This window comes from Phacochoerus africanus, chromosome 8, assembly GCF_016906955.1.
Source record: "Phacochoerus africanus isolate WHEZ1 chromosome 8, ROS_Pafr_v1, whole genome shotgun sequence".
Lineage (NCBI taxonomy): Eukaryota > Metazoa > Chordata > Mammalia > Artiodactyla > Suidae > Phacochoerus > Phacochoerus africanus.
Window position 1 is genome coordinate 63,525,985 of NC_062551.1, and position 20,865 is coordinate 63,546,849.

The 20,865-nt window shown below is 55.4% G+C and overlaps 1 protein-coding gene across 3 annotated transcripts in view; it reads right to left on the reverse strand.

Moving 5' to 3' along the window:
• Positions 1 to 20,865, reverse strand: part of GNB1 (G protein subunit beta 1) — an 84,376-nt gene that overhangs the window by 2,370 nt on the left and 61,141 nt on the right. For all 3 annotated transcript variants that reach the window (XM_047791112.1, XM_047791111.1, XM_047791114.1), the window contains exons 3-9: positions 17,385 to 17,423; positions 15,909 to 16,015; positions 11,093 to 11,156; positions 10,115 to 10,277; positions 3,346 to 3,412; positions 1,481 to 1,682; positions 624 to 840 (exon numbers count right to left, since the gene is read on the reverse strand). In XM_047791112.1, coding sequence (XP_047647068.1) covers positions 624 to 840; positions 1,481 to 1,682; positions 3,346 to 3,412; positions 10,115 to 10,277; positions 11,093 to 11,156; positions 15,909 to 16,015; positions 17,385 to 17,423 — 859 coding nt within the window. The remainder of the gene's footprint in view (positions 1 to 623; positions 841 to 1,480; positions 1,683 to 3,345; positions 3,413 to 10,114; positions 10,278 to 11,092; positions 11,157 to 15,908; positions 16,016 to 17,384; positions 17,424 to 20,865) is intronic.

The window sequence follows — 20,865 nt, forward strand, 5'->3', positions numbered from 1 at the left end:
TCACAGCAGTCAACAGCTTCAATAAAAACAGCAGAAGCACAAGAGAAAAAATCCACACCGCCCCATCTCGGGGGAGCATCAGGCGAGAGTGATGCCCACGGCAACCCCAACGTGAGACGGGCCAGCAGTCGAGCGCGCGGCGGCCTGGTGGGTACTCACCTGGGCAGGGGACCTGAGGCCTGGAACCTCAGGGGGCTCTGCCCACCTCGCACACTCACCAGTGTCGGTGCAGGGGCTGGGGGACTGGTGGGGGCTCGACACAGAGGGGCAGCCACAGGTGGGAGCCCCGCTCTGGCCCTCCACCCTTGCAAGCACTGCCAGCTAAGAGCCGCCATTCGACTTCCGGCCCCAGGGTCCCTCCTCAGCCCTGGGACCACCTTCCGCACAACCTGCCCCCGAATACACGCCTCAACGGCCCCCCGCCTGCCTCTCCTGGGCTCTGCTTGGCGGGCACGGCGGGGGAAGCCTGCCTGGATTCGTGCCCCAACATGAACGACGGGAGGGAGGGAGCAAGGCTGGCCTTGCCACCACCCCTCTGCCGGCCACGTGTCAGGAGGTCCTGTGCCTCCGGGAGACCCCGCCTGAGTGCCCCGGAGGCCGGGGAGGCCCCAGCAGCCACCTACCTGCCCTGTCGGCCTTGAGGGCATCCCAGACGTTGCAGTTGAAGTCGTCGTACCCGGCGAGGAGGAGGCGCCCGCTCTTGGAGAAGGAGACGGAGGTGATCCCGCAGATGATGTTGTCGTGGGAGTAGGTCATGAGCTCCTGATCCGCGCGGAGGTCGAACAGCCTGCAGGTGGCGTCGTCCGAGCCAGTGGCAAAGGCGTTGCCGTTGGGAAAGAACTGCGGAGAACGCACACACCGACAGTGGTCACGCGCACGCCGGGCGAGCCCGGAGGCAGGGCTGGGTCCCGCGGGCAGGCAGGCCCAGGGCAGGGACCTGCACAGAGAGGTGGGCAGGTGTGCCTCCCTCCCCAAGCCCACCGCCCACCATCCCTCGTTTTCTCGGAGGGCACAGGAAGACTGCACTTGTCCCTGAGGGCCGGGCCTCCGCGGGCACCACAGGCGGGCTGTCTGACCTCAGGGAGGAAGGCCGACCACCAGGCCCCTCGGTTAGGGGCCAGGAGGGAGGCTCCTTTGACGGCGACGCCCCAACCGCCACCGCGCAACGAGGGCTGCTGACAGCGCTGTGCCCACAGGCCTGGCTCCCCTCGAGGCCAGGAGAGGCCGCGCAGCAGATGCACTGTCCAGGCCGGGGAGGGGAGCCGTCCATGCACGGGCACAGCGTGGCAGGACAGATCCGGTCATGTCTAAGTTGGCCACAGGGAGTTTTTGGAAAGTAGACATGTTTGCTGAGAAAAGGAGCCCCTCTAACCCCGGAAGCACCTGACAGTCTGGCGGCGCGTCCTGCGGCTCACAAGGAGCCCTCGAACTTGCTACGAGCTGGCGGGGGCCCCGGCCCTCACCGTGGACCCGGACTCACGCAGATGGCGTTGATGTCGGACTCGTGGCCGGTGAAGGTCTGCCGGCACATCCCTTCTCGCACGTCCCAGAGTTTGGCTGAAGCGTCACAAGCACCAGAGACGAACAGCCTGGTGTCCGGAGCGAGAGAAAGGCTCATGACATCCCCGGTGTGTCCAGTGAATGTGGTCGTCTGCTGGCCAGTCTCGATATCCCACAGAGCGCTGGGGACAGCAATGACAGCAGTCACCCCACTTCCTCAGCCCGGCCGCCCGCACACTGCCCTCCAACTCCCAGGACCCCAGCCGGCCTCTGCAATTTCCTTCAGGCAGAGGGACATTCGGTAACTGGACTTTGTTTGGCAGGGTTATTGCAACGCAAGCGCACACAGCACCAACCAGGGCACAGCCACAGCTTTACCGTCGTGGTGAGGTCTACGCCCGCTGCACCACCAACAAAGGAGGGGCTGGCAAGGGGCCGCGAGGAGCTAGCGCCCCAGGCTGGGCAGAAAACGGGTTCTATGTGCTGCTGCCAGCTCTGTGCCCTCTGGGTCCCACAGGCTAGGACATGCAGACGTGCCCGGTAAACAAGAGTTCAGAGCAAGGCTGGTAGCCCGTGGCCTCAGCATGTGCAGCCACTGGGGCGTGAGAGGTGACAGGAGGCAGCAGCGGGGGTGCGGTGCGCTGACACTGCGCTTCAACTTGCAAAGAGCGGCACTGCCGGGAGCAGAGGCAGAAAGCGAGCCGCAGCCTGGCAATCCAGATGCAAGGGTGCCAGGATCCTCTCCCCAGGGCCTGGAAACCATCACTCATGAAGGAAAAGGCTTTTAGAAATATCTGCTAATAAAGAAATCCTTCCCCAACTGACAGTCCAGGTAGATTATAAATCTTCTGTGAACCGAAGCACACACAGAGAGAGGACACCTTACAAGACAGGACCACCTGGAGAAGGGCGACAGGGCCTGGGCTGGGGACTATCCGTCCCCATGTGGCCTCCTGGCTCCTGGCCACCACATCAGGCCTCAAGACCAGAAAACCCCACAAGGACAGTTTAAGCCTAAAGTGGCTCAACCATATGATCATTTAAAATGAGATACTCTGGTGCCACAAGTGAAAACAGTACTGAATTTATTTACTTTTGGCCACGCCCTTGGCGTGTTAGAGGTTCCTGGACCAGGGATCCAACACACGCCACAGCAGTGACCCGAGCCGCTGCAGTGACACTACCAGATCCTTAACCTGCTGTGCCACAAGGGAACTCCAGTACTGAGTTTATTTAGTGGTCTTTTATCAACAAAGGTGGAACTCTAAAACTTAAGAAGTCTGATGGAATTCACTAGAAATTGTGACACCTGTTCCTTTTTTTTTGTCTTTTTAGGGCCGTACCCATGGCACATGGAGGTTCCCAGGCTGGGGATCGAATCGGAGCCCCAGCTGCCGGCCTACACCACAGCCACAGAAAAGTGGGATCCAAGCCGCATCTTTGCCCTACACCACAGCTCACGGCAACGCCAGATCCTTAACCCACTGAGCGAGGCCAGGGATGGAACCTGCAACCCCATGGTTCCTAGTCGGGTTCGCCAACCACTGCGCCACGCTGGGCATTCCACACCTGTTATTTTTAAGCTGTGCGCTGAGTCCCCAGCGAGGAGGACAGCACCCCCACTCCAGGTGGGCTCCTGAGCGTTTTGCCTCCACAGTAAAACATGCGGGAGGAAACAAAGCTCACGGCGCCACATCCACCACAAATCAGTCCTCTGCTCTTGAGAACAGACCTTCGACTTGAGGATCTACACAGAGCATCAGAAACTCACCCGACACTCACTGCCACCCGTGTCTGAGTCTCCTGGAGCTACGGGGGAGGCAGAGAAGGTGCCCATGTACTCACCAGGTGGTGTCTCCAGAGCTGGTGACAATCTGATTGTCATCCAGGAAACGGCAACAGGACAGGTAACCTGGAAAAGAGATCCACGTGACGACCCAGCCTGCCAGCCCGCGACGCTTGTAGCTCAGGGGTAAGGAACCCGACTAGGATCCATAAAGACACAGATTTAATCCCTGGCCTTGCTCAGTGCGTTAAGGATCCAGCGGTGCTGTGAGCTGTGGTGTAGGTCACAGAAGCAGCTCGGATTCCATGTGGCTGTGGCTGTGGTGTAGGCCGACAGCTGTAGCTCTGATTCAACCCCTAGCCAGGGAACCTCCATATGCTGCGGGTGCGGCCCTGAAAAATAAAAAGAAAAAAGGAAATAAGTTGGCAGAGAGCATGTGCTAGAAGCCTCACGGCCAGGGGATGACAAATGCCTGGTCAGCCGCTGCCTGGCCCTGGCCCTGCACAGAGAAGAGTAACAGAGGAGCAGAGTCAATACACAATGCGAGGTAAGAGTCAGAGCCTGGAGAGGCAGGTGCACCCCCATCTGAGGACTGGACCTCCGGCTGGAGGGGGAGACCGTGAGCGCAGCCCTGGCACAGCACTACACAGCTCAGTGCACAGGTGCGGGCAGCAAGCCCCCGCCCTCCTGTCCTCCACCCTCGCGCCCCAATGGGGCAGCACTCTGACCCCTTGGACATGTGGGCGGAAGGGGCACCTCCGCCTCCTGGACCCCTCCAATGGGGGAGGGTGAGAATGGGGAGCAGGCCTGTCTGCGTCCGGGAGGCACAGAGACGGGGCTGCAGGGGCCTCAACCTCCAGGAAGGCACAGCCAGAGCCAGAGACCCACTGGGTTGTTTTCCATGGGCAGCACTGAGGCGAAGGAGTCAGCAAGGACATAGGCTGGTGGCCTGAGCGCCCCCACCCAGCCCACTGAGAACGAGGGAGGCCCTGAGGGCAGGATGCCCAGCCTGGTCAGCCTCTGGAATCAGGAAGGGCCACACTCTGCACTGCCTACACGTGACTGCTACTTAATCAGCCGGCAGCTTCTGCCCCAGTCTGAGGGACCCTGACAGCTCCAAATGCGAGGCAAGCAAACTTGTCCCCAGGAGGTGGGTGACAGTGGCAAAGCAGCCCCTGACCTCTGCTGGCCGGGCTCCTGCCAGGGAAAGGCACACCTGCCAGGTCTGCTAAGAAACCTCTCTTTCCAGGCCACACCTGAGCCGCGTGCGACACTGTGTGAATCCAAATAAAACGCACACACAGAGGACACCCGGGAAAGGGTGCTGACGTGGAAAACGTAAGGACACAGGAGAAAAAGGCATCTGTCGCGCTCGTCACTCTACTGTGTCTCCCACAGAAAACACGGAGAGACGACCGTTTCTAAACACCCACTCGTGCCTAGAAGAGGACATGGGGCCAAGCGCTTCCTGGAGGCCGTGTCGAGGCCACAGGACTCAAGGGACATGTGGGCGAGCCTGTGCCCCGTGCGCCGGCTCTCAGCATTGCTCAAGGCTGCCTCCCGGGAACCCGAGCCGGGCGCATTCAAAACCAGCAATGCTGGGGGTGGGCAGAGGTGCTGATGCCCCACAAGCACGGTTCCTGGACTATTACATTTATTGACAAAAACCCACAAGGAAGTGCATCGATCCGGTCAAATCTCCGATGGTTGAGGGGGCAACTGTATCCAAACACTACTTTTTTTTTTAGGGCCGCGCCCGAGGCATATGGAGGTTCCCAGGCCAGGGGTTCAACCGGAGCCATAGCTGCTGCAGTAACGCCAGATCTGAGCCACGCCTGCGACCTACGCCACAGCTCACGGCGACACCAGATCCTTAACCCCCTGGGTGAGGCCAGGGATGGAAATCGCATCCCCACGGATACTAGTCGGACTCACTTCCGCTGTGCCACCACAGGAACTCCCCAAACACTACACTACTTTTTTATTCTTCTTACTGGGGCTACACCCACGGCATGTGGAGGTTTCCAGGCTAGGGGTCCAATCAGAGCTGCAGCCACCTGCCTACACCACAGCCACAGCAAATGCCAGATCTGAGCCGTGTCTGCGACCCACACCACAGCTCACGGCGACGCCTGTGAGGCCTGCGACGAGCGGCAGACGGCGGCTCCTCAGGTCTGCGGGACCCACTCCGCGTTCACGCCTTTATTCCTGACTATTGTGAGGCTACTGTGAGCAGATCAGATTTGACCTCTTGCTGACCTGAAGCTAAAAATCATGTGCCATATACAAAGAAAGGCACAAATAGTTCTGCTAGGCCACATGTTTAACAAAAACACCATCTCTTAACTCCCAAGAAGTTAAATCTCCTGATACGCGAAGGAAGTAAAATTTTAAAAATTTCAATTAAAAATGGAAGCCCAGGGAGTTCCCGTCGTGGCGCAGTGGTTAACGAATCCGACTAGGAACCATGAGGTTGCGGGTTCGGTCCCTGCCCTTGTTCAGTGGGTTAACGATCCGGCGTTGCCGTGAGCTGTGGTGTAGGTTGCAGACGCGGCTCGGATCCCGCCTTGCTGTGGCTCTGGCATAGGCCGGTGGCTACAGCTCCGATTCAACCCCTAGCCTGGGAACCTCCATATGCCGTGGGAGCGGCCCAAGAAATAACAACAACAACAAAAAAGACAAAAGACAAAAGACAAAAAAAAAAAAAAGGAAGCCCAGGAGTCCCCGTCATGGCTCAGCAGTTAACAGATCCAACTAGGAACCATGAGGTTGCGGGTTCGGTCCCTGGCCTCACTCAGTGGGTTAAGGATCGGGCGTTGCCGTGAGCTGTGGTTTGGGTTGCAGATGCGGCTCGGATCCCTCGTTGCCACGGCTGTGGTGTAGACCGGCGGCCACAGTTCCAATTAGACCCCTAGCCTGGGAACTTTCATATGCCGAGGAAGGGGCCCTAGAAAAGGCAGAAAGACCAAAAAAAAAAAAAAAAAGGAAGCCCATACACAGTCTCTGGTGGTAAATAATTCACTGATGCTACATTCGGTGGTTCCTGAAACCCCCGGGGTCATGAGGTCGGCTCCCAGCTGGGTTCCCACAGGGGGCAGCACGTCCTGCCCCGGGAAGCAACCTTCTCACAGCAACAACCATAAGCTGGGCACCAACTCGAGGCCAAATGCCAAAGTGCTGGAAGCAGACAGCCTGGAAGGAGCCTGTACGCGGAAGCCAAGAAAGGTGCTCGGGGGGTCTTTTTCTGGGGCAGGGCCCGCCCGTGGCAACCGGCCACCACAGGGCCACACTCACAAGTCAGGTCTGTGGCCCCAGCTTCTTGAAGAGCCAGGAAAGAGGCCTCTGGGCAAGCACAGCGAGAAAGTGAAAGAAGAAACCTCGAAAGGCGAAAGCCACAGGAGGCCCTAAAAACCACACAGCCGACTGCCCATGTATCTGTCTAAAGCACGCGGTCAAGACAGCAGGGCCACTGGCCTGGCTGCCTGGCGGGACAAAGCGCCGCTTCTTCAGGAGCCTGCCCAGCACCTGGCTCACCAAGTCCAGGATTCCCATTCCAAAGTCCTAGACGTCGGAGTTCCCGTCGTGGCGCAGTGGTTAACAAATCCGACTAGGAACCATGAGGTTGCGGGTTCGATCCCTGGCCTCGCTCAGTGGGTTAACGATCCGGCGTTGCCGTGAGCTGTGCTGTAGGTTGCAGATGCGCTCGGATCCCGCGTTGCCGGTGGCTACAGCTCCAATTCGACCCCTAGCCTGGGAACCTGCATATACCACGGGAGCAGCCCTGGAAAAGACAAAAAAAAAAGGAAGAAGAATCGACCTTTCCAGATAAAGGGGACAGAGGGCCCACTGCAAGCAGACGTGCAGCCACGATGAGGACTGGGAGGCCCCAAAGGAAAGCTCGTGTCTTTGGGAGGAGAAGGGTGCGCACGAGGGGTGCTCGAGGTCCGAGGAAGTGCAAAAGCCTGGGCACATTTCTTCAGGATCTGAGACGCTTTCAGAAAATAACAGTATGTTGTGAGAGCTTTAAACACACACAGATGCAAGAGCTATGAAAACCTCGTCAAGAATGAGGAAGGGCAGAAAATGGGCATTTACGGCTGCACAGGGGTTGCATCTTATGTAAATAGATACGATATTACCTCCAAGTGCACCGTGAGAAGGGTACGGATGTACAGGGCAATCCTCACATAAGCCACGAAAAACCACTGCCAGAAGGTAACCCAAACAATCCAAGAGAGAAAACTAAAATTCTACACCATCAGGCAACCCGAGAGGCGGCAGGAAAGGAGAGCACGTCACAGGTGAGGGAGCTAAACCCACTGTCCCCACACGGCGGGGAGCAGAAATGAACCCACACACTTGCAGGGCAGAGACACTGAGAATGGATAAACAGCAGGAGCCAACTGTATGCTGTCTCTAAGGGACGCTACTTCTAACTACAGTTAAGTTGAAAGGAAACGGACGGGAAAGAGGAAACTATGCAGGCACTAAGCATAAGAAGGCTGCAGCGGCCGCAAGAACATCAGGTAAAGCCAGCTTCCAGCAGAGGTTCCGCACTGCGAAGAAAGGGTCAGCACCTCCGGAAGACAGGACAGCCACGCGCACACACGCGTGCGCTCACAGAGCTCAAAACACACGAGGCACGGATTCCCAGAACTGAGGGAGAAAGGGAGAACGCCATATCCTCAGGGACCTTAACCGCCCCGCCTCAGCAACGGACAGAAATAAAACGAAGCCAAAGAAGACCCCAGCGGCAAATCCTGACGACCACGCTGAGAACCTGCCCGGCAGCCTGGCTCCTGCACGCAGCCTGTGGCTGTTGGACCACTTGCTCCCCCGAAAGGAAGTCCCCAGGTAGGTTAAAGACACGTGCTCTGAACAGGACGGCACTTAGTTAGAAATCAGTAGCAAGTTACCTATGAAAACTTCAGCTACCTGAAAATTAAGCAACGCTTAAATGACCAAAAGGGATTAGGAATGTTTCACACTGAGTGATAATAACATGGCTAAAGCCACACTTGGAGGGCAATTTATAGCTTTGAGCACATGCATCTGAAAAAGAAGGATGGCCCAAGGCCTTCTAAAAACCTAGAAAATTACAAGGAAGTGACCCTAGAGTAAGCAGAAGGCAGGAAATAATGTGGGACAGAAGTCATGAAATACAGAGTCTACCTTTAAAAGGACAAAGGACAGATTTTTTTTTTTAGGGGCCACACCTGCAGCATACGGAGGTTCCCGGGCTAGGGGTTGAATTGGCCCTGTAGCTGCCAGCCTACACCAGAGCCACAGCAACGAGGGATCCAAGCTGCATCTGTGAGCTGCACCACAGCTCCCGGCAATGCCAGATCCTTAACCCTCTGAGCGAGGCCAGGGACTGAACTCATGTCCTCATGGACACTACTCAGGTTTGTTACCGTTGAGCTGCGACGGGAATGCCTAGACTTTTTTCCCCTCCTTTTTTTTGGCCACACTTGCAGCATGTGGAGTTCCTGGGCTAGGGATCAGATCCAAGCCACAGCCGTGACCCACACTGCAGCTGCAGCTGCAGCCACGCTGGCCAGGGGTCAAGGCCGCGTCCCAGCGATCCCGCTGCGCTGCAGCAGGACCTCCAGGGCAGACTCTTTCACTGGCGAAGACGAGCTGAAGAGACCACCTGTCGGGGCCAAAAGCACTGCTAACGAGATGACCCCTCAGGAGCGTGCGGCGCGCAGGAGCCCAGCAGGGGTAATAATCTGAACTGAGAGCAAAGCCACAGAAGCAAAGCATCAGAGGAGACCTGTTTTCTTCAGAAAGCCTACGTCTTTTGTGACTGACAGTAACTACCACAGGGACGCCCGGTGGAATGACAGCCCCGGGCCGAGCTGACGCTGTCTACAGGCGTCAGTCCCGGGCTCTCTCCTGAGTCCTTGGGGGGAGGAGGTCTCACATGATCACAAGGGCGGAAGCTCCGTCACGGCTCAGCAGGAAGAATGCGACTGGTCTCCATGAGGACGCAGGTTTCATCCCTGTCCCTGCTCAGTGAGATCCCCGTCCCTGCTGCCGTGAGCTGTGAGGTAGGTCGCAGATGTGGCTGGGATCCTGCATGGCTGTGGCTGTGGCGGAGACCCCTAGCCTGGGAACCTCCATATGCCGAGGGTGTGGCCCTTCAAAAAAAAGACCACGAGTTCCCATCGTGGTGCAGTGGTTAACAAATCCGACTAGGAACCATGAGGTTGCGGGTTCGGTCCCTGGCCTTGCTCAGTGGGTTAAGGATCCGGCGCTGCCATGAGCCGTGGTGTAGGTCGCAGACGCGGCTCGGATCCTGCACTGCTGAGGCTCTGGTGAAGGCCAGCGGCTACAGCTCCGATTTGACCCCTAGCCTGGGAACCTCCATATGCCGCGGGAGCGGCCCTAGAAAAGGCAAAAAGACCAAAAAAAAAAAAAAAAAAAAAAGACCAAAAAAAAAAATCAGGATGTTTGTGGATAGATGCGTGCATGTGTGTACATGTGTGTTTAGGTTAGGAAATTCTCGTGGAACGGGACTCAAGATGCGAGCCGGTTTAGGATAAGAGGACAGGGGGAACTACACTTTGTGAGCAGGGAGACAGGGGGCTCCCAGCGCCCGAGGGATCCTTGGAAAGCACATGCTACGGCCACTTCAATCCAAAGGCTTCTTACAGGTCAAGGTGCACAGAGGCCTGCCTTGGACTCCCTCTTTCACACTGTTTCTGGCCGTTACTGGGACCAACCTCACTGAACGCTTGGCGAGAAGAGGCGAGTGCCTGAGGTGCCTGACCACGCCGCGTACCCCGTGTCCACAGCCTGGAGGCTGGGGATGAGCACACGCACCTGTGTGTCCGGCCAGCTCCCGACTCACACGCACATTCCCTTCGCGAGTTTTCAGATTGTAAATGGAGCAGATGTTATCCAGGCCACCGCAGGCCACGTAGTTCCCAGAAGGCGCATATGCGCATGTCATGACCCATGAGGAGCGCAGAGGGATGGCGTGGACCTAGATGACAGAAGACACACGATGCGGGCACGCGCACGGTCACACACCCCCAGTCATTCACGGCTGACACTAGGACTCTGCTGCTGGTCTTCAACTGTCATCGCATAGAAGGTGACCCAGCAAAACTGGCCAAAATTATTCTGAGACTAATTTATACGTGTGGCCAGTCAGATAACGTAGTAACTGAAGCAGAAATGCAGTGAGCACCACTTCCGTTTACCGTTTTGTGAAAGTCACAGCATACAATTCAGCAGGCTCTTAAGTAAGAGTGGCACAGCCTCCAAATCAAAACTCCAGAGTAAACGGAAAACATTTCACGGGCCTGTCAAACTGTCGCAAAATTCACTTACAAAATGAAGTCTTTTGTACTGAAGTAATCGAGCTAGATGTTATTGTAATCGATCCTGTGTTTAAGACAGGTGCTGCAAGTGCTGGAATCTCCTCGGGTATCCTCCAGTAAGATACCACCGCATTGTATCTGTTACACATGTTTAGACCAACGGCGGTCCTTTTTTCGCTCAGTGTGATACAATCTTGGGCTAATTCTTTTAAAGAATTTAATTTACACGTCGAAATGTCTTTTAGGTTACTTCCTGAAACACTGGTAACCAGAGGCAAAGCTCCGTTTTGTATGTCCAACTAAAACGCAGACCTTCCCAGCTTGAGCTAAAACTGGAATCCAGGCTCCCTCCACCTGCCCCGTGCGGCTGCCACAGGACCTTTGGGACTCAACACCACAGCGGCACTGGCGGGCCCGCCGCGTCCTGCGCAGCGAGCCCGGGCTGCCTCTGCGGGCAGGGGTGCGGCCGGCCTACCTTGTTGGTGGTGTAGCTGTCCCAGATGATCAGCTTCCCGTCCTGCGAGGCACTGACGAGAAGTCTGTGGGAGAGAGAAGAGAGCACGCGTGTCAGCACCGCAGCACGGAAGCCACACAGAGCCAAGGGGAGACTGAACATGGGGCGACTGACACGCGTGTCACCTGGACAGCTGCTCGAGACAGAGCACGCTTAGTTGTAAGGGAAAGAAGGTACAGTTGTCAGGCCAACGTCGAAAGCATTTAGAAGCAAATGTGCCCACCAACCCTAGTGAGATTCAAGCCTGCTTCTCTGCTGGCAGCGCCCAGGACGCAGGCCCTCCTTGCTCAGAAAAGACAGGCTGACTTCCCGCACCTGCTTCCGTTCCGTTTCTCTTCACCATCAATCAGGTCTGAGCCCCAGAGGTCTTTCATGAGCCAGTGGTGGTATAAAAGACTTAGTCTATAGCTTTCTGTCCCATTCTGACACACAGAAAGCCTAAAGAAAAAGGACTAATATGTTTTCAGATACTCAAACCTTGCGACAATCCTCACACACATGCGCAAAACAACAACCCAGGACAGTGTCCCAAACTGAAGTGAACCTGGGACCCAGGCCCACTAGAAACAGCAAGGAGGCACCCTCTCCACCTAAAGCTTTCCAGAGATGACAAACTGAAGCGCGACTGTGCCGGGTCCAGAGAGACCAGGAACTATTGGGTTTCTCATGCCATTTTCTTGCTCTGGTCAACGGTCCTACGTTTGAGATCTGTGTGTTGAAAAGGTGCCGTCCGGATTTACAGGATTAAGCAGGAAACCGCCAAAGGAAAGCCTGACAAACGGGCAAAGGAATTTCAAGTGGGAGTACATCCTGAGGAGCACAGCTACTCATAGGACAGCCCAAGAACCTCTGTTCTCCAGACCGCAGTTGGCGAGGACCCGCAGGAAGGCTCCCTGTGACCCCAGGCAGAGGGGTCAGCACAGTAAACAAGACAGAAAGCGTTGGCTTCGGAGAGCTCACCCACCCACACACCGGTGTCAGCCCTCTCGGCCACGAGCACATCTGGCGTCCCGAACCGATGGAGACCTGGAGGAAAATCACCTGACTCTCTGGCAACCCCCACCTTTCCTCTACTCGGTTCTGCCGCTTGCAGCATGGAGGCTGCTTAGGGCTGAAAATGCTTCAGCGCGGCCTGTTCTGAAACTCGTCACAGAACTAAGGGACGGCTCCAATCCTGCTGCTTTTGGATGCGGATTCTCGCGTCGAGGTTCAGTTGTAAACACATCCGGCATGTCGAAGGTGCCTGCGGCCTGGCATCGGGCTCACTTTGCGGCTCTGCACTGCTCGGCGTGGCTGCAGCGGCACGTCAGAGCCCCATGGAGAAGCTCATCCTCGGGAGGGTCACCTCTGCGGGATCGCCTGGGCAGAAAGCTTAATATCTGCTGACTCGACCAGGGGCTAGAGGGCGTTAAGCAGCCCCCCTTGATCCTCCAGAAGGTGAGAGAAGACACACCGCTTAATCCCAGGCAGGGCGACGTTGGGAGAACTGGGTTCCTTCTGCTTCCCAGGGCCTTCGGCTATCCCGAAGCACCTACCGCCATCCGAACCCAGTGCCGAGAGCCAGGAACGAAGCCCTGGGCTCCCGGGCGCCTTGAGCAGAGGTCCAGGTGAGAAGGCTTCAAGTCCCTCACTCGCCCAGAGGACGGAGGCTTTCAAGCTCCTGGGTTAGCTGTGATTTGCTCTCGATTATAAGACTCCAGTAAGACTTTAAAAAGGGGAGACATGGAGTTCCCCTTGGGAGCGCTGGGATGCCGGCTCCATCCCCAGCCTGGTATAGTGAGTGGGTGAAGGATCTGGTGTTGCCACAGCTGTGCCTTAGGTTGCAACTGAGGCCTGGATCTGATCCCTGGCCTGGGAGCTCCATATGCTGAGGAGCAGCCAAAACAGAAGAATTAAAATTCAAAAAAAATTAACAGGGGAGACAAAGTTTAACATGAACTCACATACCCGAGAGAGACTCTCGAATGCCATACAAAGGAGACTTTAAGAGTACGAGAGTGTGGGAGTTCCCATCGTGGCGCAGTGGTTAACGAATCCAACTAGGAACCATGAGGTTGTGGGTTCGCTCCCTACCCTTGCTCAGTGGGTTAAGGATCCAGGCGTTGCCGTGAGCTGCGGTGTAGGTGGCAGACATGGCTCGGGTCCTGCACTGCTGTGGCTCTGGTGAAGGCCGGCGGCTACAGCTCCGACTCGACCCCTAGCCTGGGAGCCTCCATATGCCTATGCCGTGGGAGCAGCCCTAGAAAAGGCAAAAAGAAAAAAAAACGAGTACGAGAGTGTTACAGCAGCATATGGGTGGAGGTAACGAAGTGTACACACAGTACACACTGACGAGGCGCAGACACAGACCCGCTTCGGTGTCTCCGAGGGTCCTGAGAAACAGACTGCTCGTCAGCGCAACAGTCTGAAGTGTCCACGAATTACACCATGTGATAAAATAACTGGCGTTCATACATTACACCCTTCAGTCATGAAAAAGAGGTTGTTTATGAAGATGCCTTAAGCAAATGGACGTCCAAAAATTGTAAAGCTTTTTTGGGGCTTTAAGGAGGCAAAAATTTACCTCCCTGGAAAGCCACGGCTATTTAGACAAAACAAGTCTCTGATGGCCTCTGGATAACAGAAGTGCTTCCCGGTATCGGTCTGTGTGTTCCTTGTTGGGGATTCTCAAATAGAGCCCTCCTACAAAGGCGGCACAACTGCCGCCTTTGGAGAGCAGCAACCAAGTAACCAGACACCCACTACCCGGCCCCCCGGCCCCGCCCCGCTGCCTCCCGAGGGTCTCCCGAGTCCCTCAGTGCATGGTGACCACCACCCTGAACTTGGTGCTGCTTGTTTATGCCCTTTCGTTTGCTCCTCTGACCAGGGGGCTTTCAAGGCACAATTCATGTCTGAACCACATGGAACAGACAGCCTGCAGTGGTGGCCAGGCCACTTGGGTGGCCTGGGGCCGCCAGCCCTTCTGCCAGCTCTGACCAGACACCTGCCTCAGTTCCCTGGGTGCAGCTTTCGGTCCCCTTTCAGGGCACCGGTGGTGTGTCACCTCCGTGGGAAGCCTTCCCTGCTCCCCAGGCTAGAGCTACTGCAGGAGAGCACACTGCTTAGGGGCCAGGACAGCCACAGGGCTCCATGGGTGACCTGGCTGCAGCCCTGTCTGCCTGCCACCCTGTCTAACCAGGACACCCGTGTTCCCACAGAGGGAGAAAAACCCCAGAGGTAAGCCTCTATCTGCTCACCAGGGGACTGAGGCGTAAAGGCATTTTGTTTCTTTTTCCCTCTTTTGTTCTGCTGACTGCCATCGTTGGAATGATCTCCGTTCGCACTCATTTGCATTTGGAATTACAAGGAATACTGTATAGAACAATCTAAAGATAGAATCTTTTGTTCTCTGGCTGTTTACACTCTAAAGCAGGCAATTTCATGAACAAAGAGAAAACACCAAGCAGAAAATTCCTCTCTGACAATTAAACAGGAAAGCAATGCTATTCAAAGGCAGGCACCGAGGGGTTCTCCTGTGGCACACAGCGGGTTAAGATCTGGCTTCGCCACGCAGCAGCCTGGGTCGCTGCTATGGCACAGATTCAATCCCTGGCCCAAGAACTTACACATGCTTACACATGGTCATGCAGGCATGACCAAAAAATAAAAAAGAAATAAAAAAAAAGAAAAGGCATCTGAAGAATCATGTATTTGAAAGAACATGTTACAGTCACAAAGTCACACAGCATTTTACTTATTTGGGTGGGAAAGTGGAAGAAAAAGACTTCGGAGGAGTCCCTGAAAGAAATAGAACACAGCTGAATGGATTTCATCTCAGTGATGCCGCAGGTTAGGGGAATGGGTGCAGAATGGGGAGGGCAGAGAAGGGGAGACTGGTGAGCAATGGGGTGAGTGAGCGAGAGATGGAGACAGCCACCCAGAGGAGGGAGGGGAGGGGAGGGGAGAGGAAGGGAGTGAAGGAGAGAGGAGGGAGGGGAGGGGAGAAGGAGGGAGGGAGGGGAGAGGAGGGAGGCGAGAAAGGCAAGAAAGGCGAAGGGCTGGGGCAGGCAGCTGGGGGAGAGCTGGGGACAGCAGCTGGCAGACTGGGCCTGCCCTGGTACGCTGCTCTACGCCTCCCCAAGGCATGGAGCAGGGCTGCCGATCCCTGCACCAGGAGACATGGGTTGTGGACCAAGAACCACAGGAACAGGCTGGAAGGAGGAGGAGCCGTGGCAGAGAGAGGTCAGGGTGACAGGGGCCTGAGCAGTGGAGCTGGCAGGACCAGGTGGGGGAGGGAGCAGAGCTGACGGGAGCTTGAGAGGCCTGTGGATGGACGGTGGATAGGGAGTCCCAGCGAGACTGGTAAGCGCAAGTCCGGCAGAGAATGCTGTGCTTGGCCTGCGCAGACACCTGACCGTCTGCCCAAGCTTTTCTCTTCTTGTTTTTTTTTCTGTCTAGGGTCACTTGCCTCAGCATATGGAGGTTCCCAGGTTAGGGGTCTAATCGGCGCTGTAGCTGCCGGCCTACACCAGAGCCACAGCAACGTGGGATACGAGCCGCATCTGCGACCTACACCACAGCTCAGGGCCACGCCGGATCCTTAACCCACTGAGCAAGGCCAGGGATCGAACCCGCAACTTCAGGGTTCCTAGTCGGATTCGTTAACCATTGTGCCACGATGGGAACTCCAGCCCAAGCTTTTCTTTACAAATCACGGCAAGTGGGTTCAGGTAAGCATCCCCCTAGGAAAACAGAACAATTCTTGAGCGTGTCAGGCGCTCTGCCCCAGCCCACGCACCTGGAATCCGTGCCCCAGTGCATGGCATAGATCTTGGCCAGGTGCCCCCGCAGCGTTCTCCTGGTGCGCATCTGGATTCTTCCCACTGGGTCGATGTTGTTTGTGATCTTAAAGTGAAAGTGACTGCAAGTTAACATTCCGTGATGCCACACCCTCCCTGAGGCCCCCTCTCCCCACTGGGTGGCACCGCTGCCCTGGCCTGGCTGTGCCCGCTCTGCTCCATTTTGCCAGGGAATGCCTTCCTCTCAAGGTCCCCGTGAAGCCTGCTGCCTTGCCAGGCCCCCAGGACCCCCAGCCTCAGAGCAGCAGGCCCCGGGGCAGCCCACAGGGGCTCCATCCTCCGCCTCCCTAACCGCTGCTCCCACCTCAGTTAGTCCTGGCAGGGCCGCTCTGCCTCCAAGTTAGAGCCGCATGGGCCCACATCCCCTGGCACAGGCTGTGCGCCGAGCTGGAGGACGGCGGCCTCCGCTCTGTGCTGCCTGTGACACAAAACTATAGGCGCACCTGCTGTTCCCTCCTGGGCTGACACACAGAATAGGTGTATCCCAATAATGGTTTTTTAAAAGGTACAGTCCAAAGCACATCTGAGAATTCGAACTGAGGTGGTTCAATGCAGTGTAATTTCTCTTTAACTTAGTGTTTAACCCTAATTAAATCATATCTCCTGAGGCAGTAAGACAACATAAAGAACGTAATCATCCCCAATAGAAGTGGGAGTAGAACTTTTCTTTCCCACTTCTGTTCATTTCTTCGGACAAAAAATGTTTCTCCAATGGGGTGAAAATCACCATTTTAAAGTACACAGGTCAGCAATGCTGTGCAACTGTCACCTGTATCCAGTTGCAACACCCTGCCGTCGCCCCAAGAGGAGACCCCACACCCGCTGGGTGGGCACTCCCTGGTCCCCTCCCCAGGCATCTGCTTTGTGTCTCTGGACGCTCAGCCACCCCCCCACCCCCCGCCGCACACGGCATCACACGGGGAACTGCCCTTCACGGGGCGCCACATCCAGGCTGGTCCCCCTACGGCTGAGCGGACTCACCACAGCCGCGCACCCACCCGCCTGCGCTGCAGGAGCGAGCGCCTACGTGTGCTTCCGCCATCGACGCCTCTGGGCGTGAATCCAGGAGTGGCATGGCCGGCTCTTCACTCACGTTTACCTTTTTGAGGATCTGCCAGACTGGACGTGAAAAACTCAGGTTCTGAGGCCAACCGTGTTAAGAGAAACTTCAAGATACCTGTACCGACTGCAACGGTACCTCCAACCCTGTCTTCTGTGACGGTGCGTCATCAATTAAGGCTTGAGAGAGACTGGCGCCTAACAGGCCACGGCTTGCTCTGCCTAATGTGCTAAGGCCTCGTGAAGGGGACCCTTCGAGGGGAGGTTTTGCACAGGTCATTCTAGAGCTGCCCTGGGTAGGCAGCTTGGGCCCCCACGCTCTACGCCAGGCGGGCGACAGTGCCAATGGGGCTTACCTGAGAGAGAGTTGCATCCGCACATGCTTTCCGAGCGTCCTAGCAGAGAGGGGGAGAGAGGGCAGTCAGTGTGCAGCAGGTACACCCCCTCCCAGTCCCGCAGGCCACAGCTTCAGGAGCCTCGCTCGGCTGGCAGAGGCAAAAGCAGACAGTGAGAGGATGGAGCTCTCGTCTCTCCCCCCCCCCCCCCCCCCGCCGCCCCCGAGTCCAGGTCCATGTGGACTGTCCAGGCAACCTTCCACTCTGTGGCCCAGGGCACACGGAACAGAGAGCCCAAACCCACACATGCCCCAGGCCTGCAGACGGTCCTACCTAACCATTCCAGCACGGCGCCCCAAGACCCCCAGAACCAGGCGCAGCCAGGCTCTGGCACCTTCCCACACTGGCACATGCAGCTTGCTCTGTCTTTCTAATAGCCTAGGAGGAGCAGGGCCAGCAGAAAGAAATGCCTAGAAAGCACCAAATGGTGAGCCCAGCAAATTTTTCTTCTAGAGAGTGCTAAACATATACTCTGTTTTCAAGCCAAACAATTCCTAGTGCTAACCTCCAGGTCCGGAATCAGGACAACCAAATTCATTTTTTTTTTTTTTTTTAGGGCCGCACCCGCAGCATAGGGAGGTTCCCAGGCTAGGGGTCCCACTGGAGCTACAGCTGCCGGCCTACACCACAGCCACAGCAATGCCAGATCCGAGCCACGCCTTCGACCTGCACCACAGCTCATGGCAACACCAGATGCTTAACCCACTGAGTGAGGTCAGGGTTGAACCTGCAACCTCATGGTTCCTAGTTGGATTTGTTTCTGCTGCGCCACAATGGGAACTCCTGTTTTCTTACCTATAAAATGACCTGTGAAGCAGGTAAGAACAATAAAGGGACATACTAAAGCTAATTAAAATGGTCTCGCTGTGGGGAGTACCCACTGTAGCTCAGTGATAACAGACCACATTGCTCCTAAGTGATCCAAGTTACTAGAAAATGAATCTTGAAACTTCAAATTAGCATGTATGTTTTTACAAATAGAAAGCCATACATTACGAAAAAAAAGGGTCAATTTTGAGTGGAGGAATAAACTCAAAGGAATTATGACACTTTCTCTTTTTCTTTGTCTTTTTTTTTTATTGGCCGTGCCTGAGGCAGGTGGAAGCTCCCTGGCCAAGGATGAAACCCCACCCAATGCAGTGATAACCGAGGATCCTTAACCTGCTGTTGCCATAAAGCAGCCATCTGACCCATGCTTTCAAAACGGCAAGTGGCCGCACAGGGCACTCCCGCACACCTGAAGGTGCATGTGGGAGGTGGGCGAGAGACCGATCTCTAGGGCAGACCCGCCTCCCTGCTAATTATCATCATCGTTAACACTGCTAATACTGCGCCTGCGGCAAGTGCAAGTTCCCGGACTAGAGGCTGACTTGGAGCTGCAGCTGCCGGCCTGCACCACAGCTCATGGCAAAGCAGGATCCTTAACCCACTGAGCAGTGCCAGGGAGCGATCCTGCGTCATGGATAATTCCTGGGTTCGTTACCACTGAGCCACGACAGGAACTCCTGCCAATTATTTTATTTCATGAAGCTGGTGGGAACAGTTACCAACAGAGCACATGGAAACATATCAAAGAAACTGTTATCATATGTACCAAAAATCTAGACTTCAACTTTCATTGTCCTATTAGAAGCATTCTACTTAATTAATTATATAATTAAAACGTGAAAAATTATATAATCACTATTTCCATGCCAGCACCTAAACCTGGGGTCAAGGCCAGGTGAAGGGGAGCCCAGAAGAGCAGGTTTCCCACCAGAGATCCTATCTGGTCAACATTTGTGTCTGAACACTGTTCTTATGGATATTATAGAAGGCTCTTCACTGTAACAAAGAATCTCAAAAATTTTTTATTTGTTTATTTATTTATCTATTTGTCTCTTTGTCTTTTTAGGGCCGCACCTGCAGCATGTGGAGGTTCCCAGGCCAGGGGTCCAATCGGAGCTGTAGCCGCCGGCCTACACCAGAGCCACAGCAACTTGGGATCCGAGCCACATCTGCCACCTACACCACAGCTCATGGCAATGCCGGATCCTTAACCCACTGAGCGAGGCCAGGGATGGAACCTGCAACCTCATGGTTCCTAGTCGGATGCGTTTCCGCTGCGCCACGACAGGAACTCAAGAATTTTTTAAATGGGAAAAGTAAACCACGGGTACTAAGCAGTTTCACCCTGGTTAGAGTCTAGAAATTAAAATGGATTTCATGGTGTCCACAGCAGACGGTGGTGAGACCTGACAGACAACGGAGAGGAAACCACCGTGAAACACTGAAAAACACAGGGAACCCTAATCCAGTCGGATTTCAGCTACCCGCTGCTCATGCAAATGAACGCGGTCCACCTCCAGCACTGCAGGAAGAAGCCGTCTCACGGAAGCCGTCCCTGTAGCTGCTTAATGAAGACCGAGTCGTCAACACCTCTTAGACACATTTCCAACATGACGGACGGGTGAGGCCGCCATGATGGCTTCTTATTTAGTGCCCAGGCTTCCGTGCTTCTGTGCTGAGAAAAGTCACTGAAGACCACAGGTCCCTTTTGGGTCCTTTGACCCAGAGGAGCCTGAGCTGACCTGCAGTCAGTCCGTTCCTTCTTCCGTCTGGACACTGCAGTGGCAGCCCTGGCTCGGCGGTTGCTGGCCAGCGTCACCTGGCTTGTCTTGCTAATTGCAGGGCTGGCAGGCACGCTGAGACACTGCACCTGCACAGGCTGTGGAGTTTTACTTTATCTGTCACAGCCTGCGTGTTTAGGTCTTGTCGAATTTCAGTGGGCACCCCTCTGCGAGCCCAAGTCCCCTGACAAACACGATAGAAGCAGCAGGACACAGTCCTTCGGGGGCTTGCAGGTTAAAAACTAAGCTAAGGGAATTCCCTGCTGGCCTTGCTGGTTAAGGATCTGGTGTGGCCCCGGTATAAGGCTTCGTACCAAAGGAGGTATAAAATAATAACTATACTTATTACTACACACTGTAATGATGATGTTTTAGATGTGCTGGTTTAGATATGGTTGCTAAAAAATTAATTCTAGAGGAAATGAATCTGACTAGCATCCATGAGGACACCGGTTTGATCCCCAACCTCGCTCAGTGGGTTAAGGACCTAGTGTTGCCGTGAGCCGTGGTGTAGGTCGCAGGCTCAGATCCCGCATTGCTGTGGCTGTGGCGCAGCCCGGCAGCTATAGCACTGATTCGACTCCTGGCCTGGGAACTTCCATATGCCACAGGTGTGACCCTTAAAAATAAATAAATAAATAAATTTATTCTGTTTCTTTTTACATTTTTTTTCCTCTTTTCACATTTTTAACTTCCACACCTGGCTCACCCTACAGTCCAGGCCCATCCCCAAGGAAGGGGACTGTATGTGCTTTACAAAAAATGGGTCTAAGGGAGTTCCCACTGTGGCACCACAGGAACAGCAGCATCTTGGGAGCACTGAGATGCAAGTT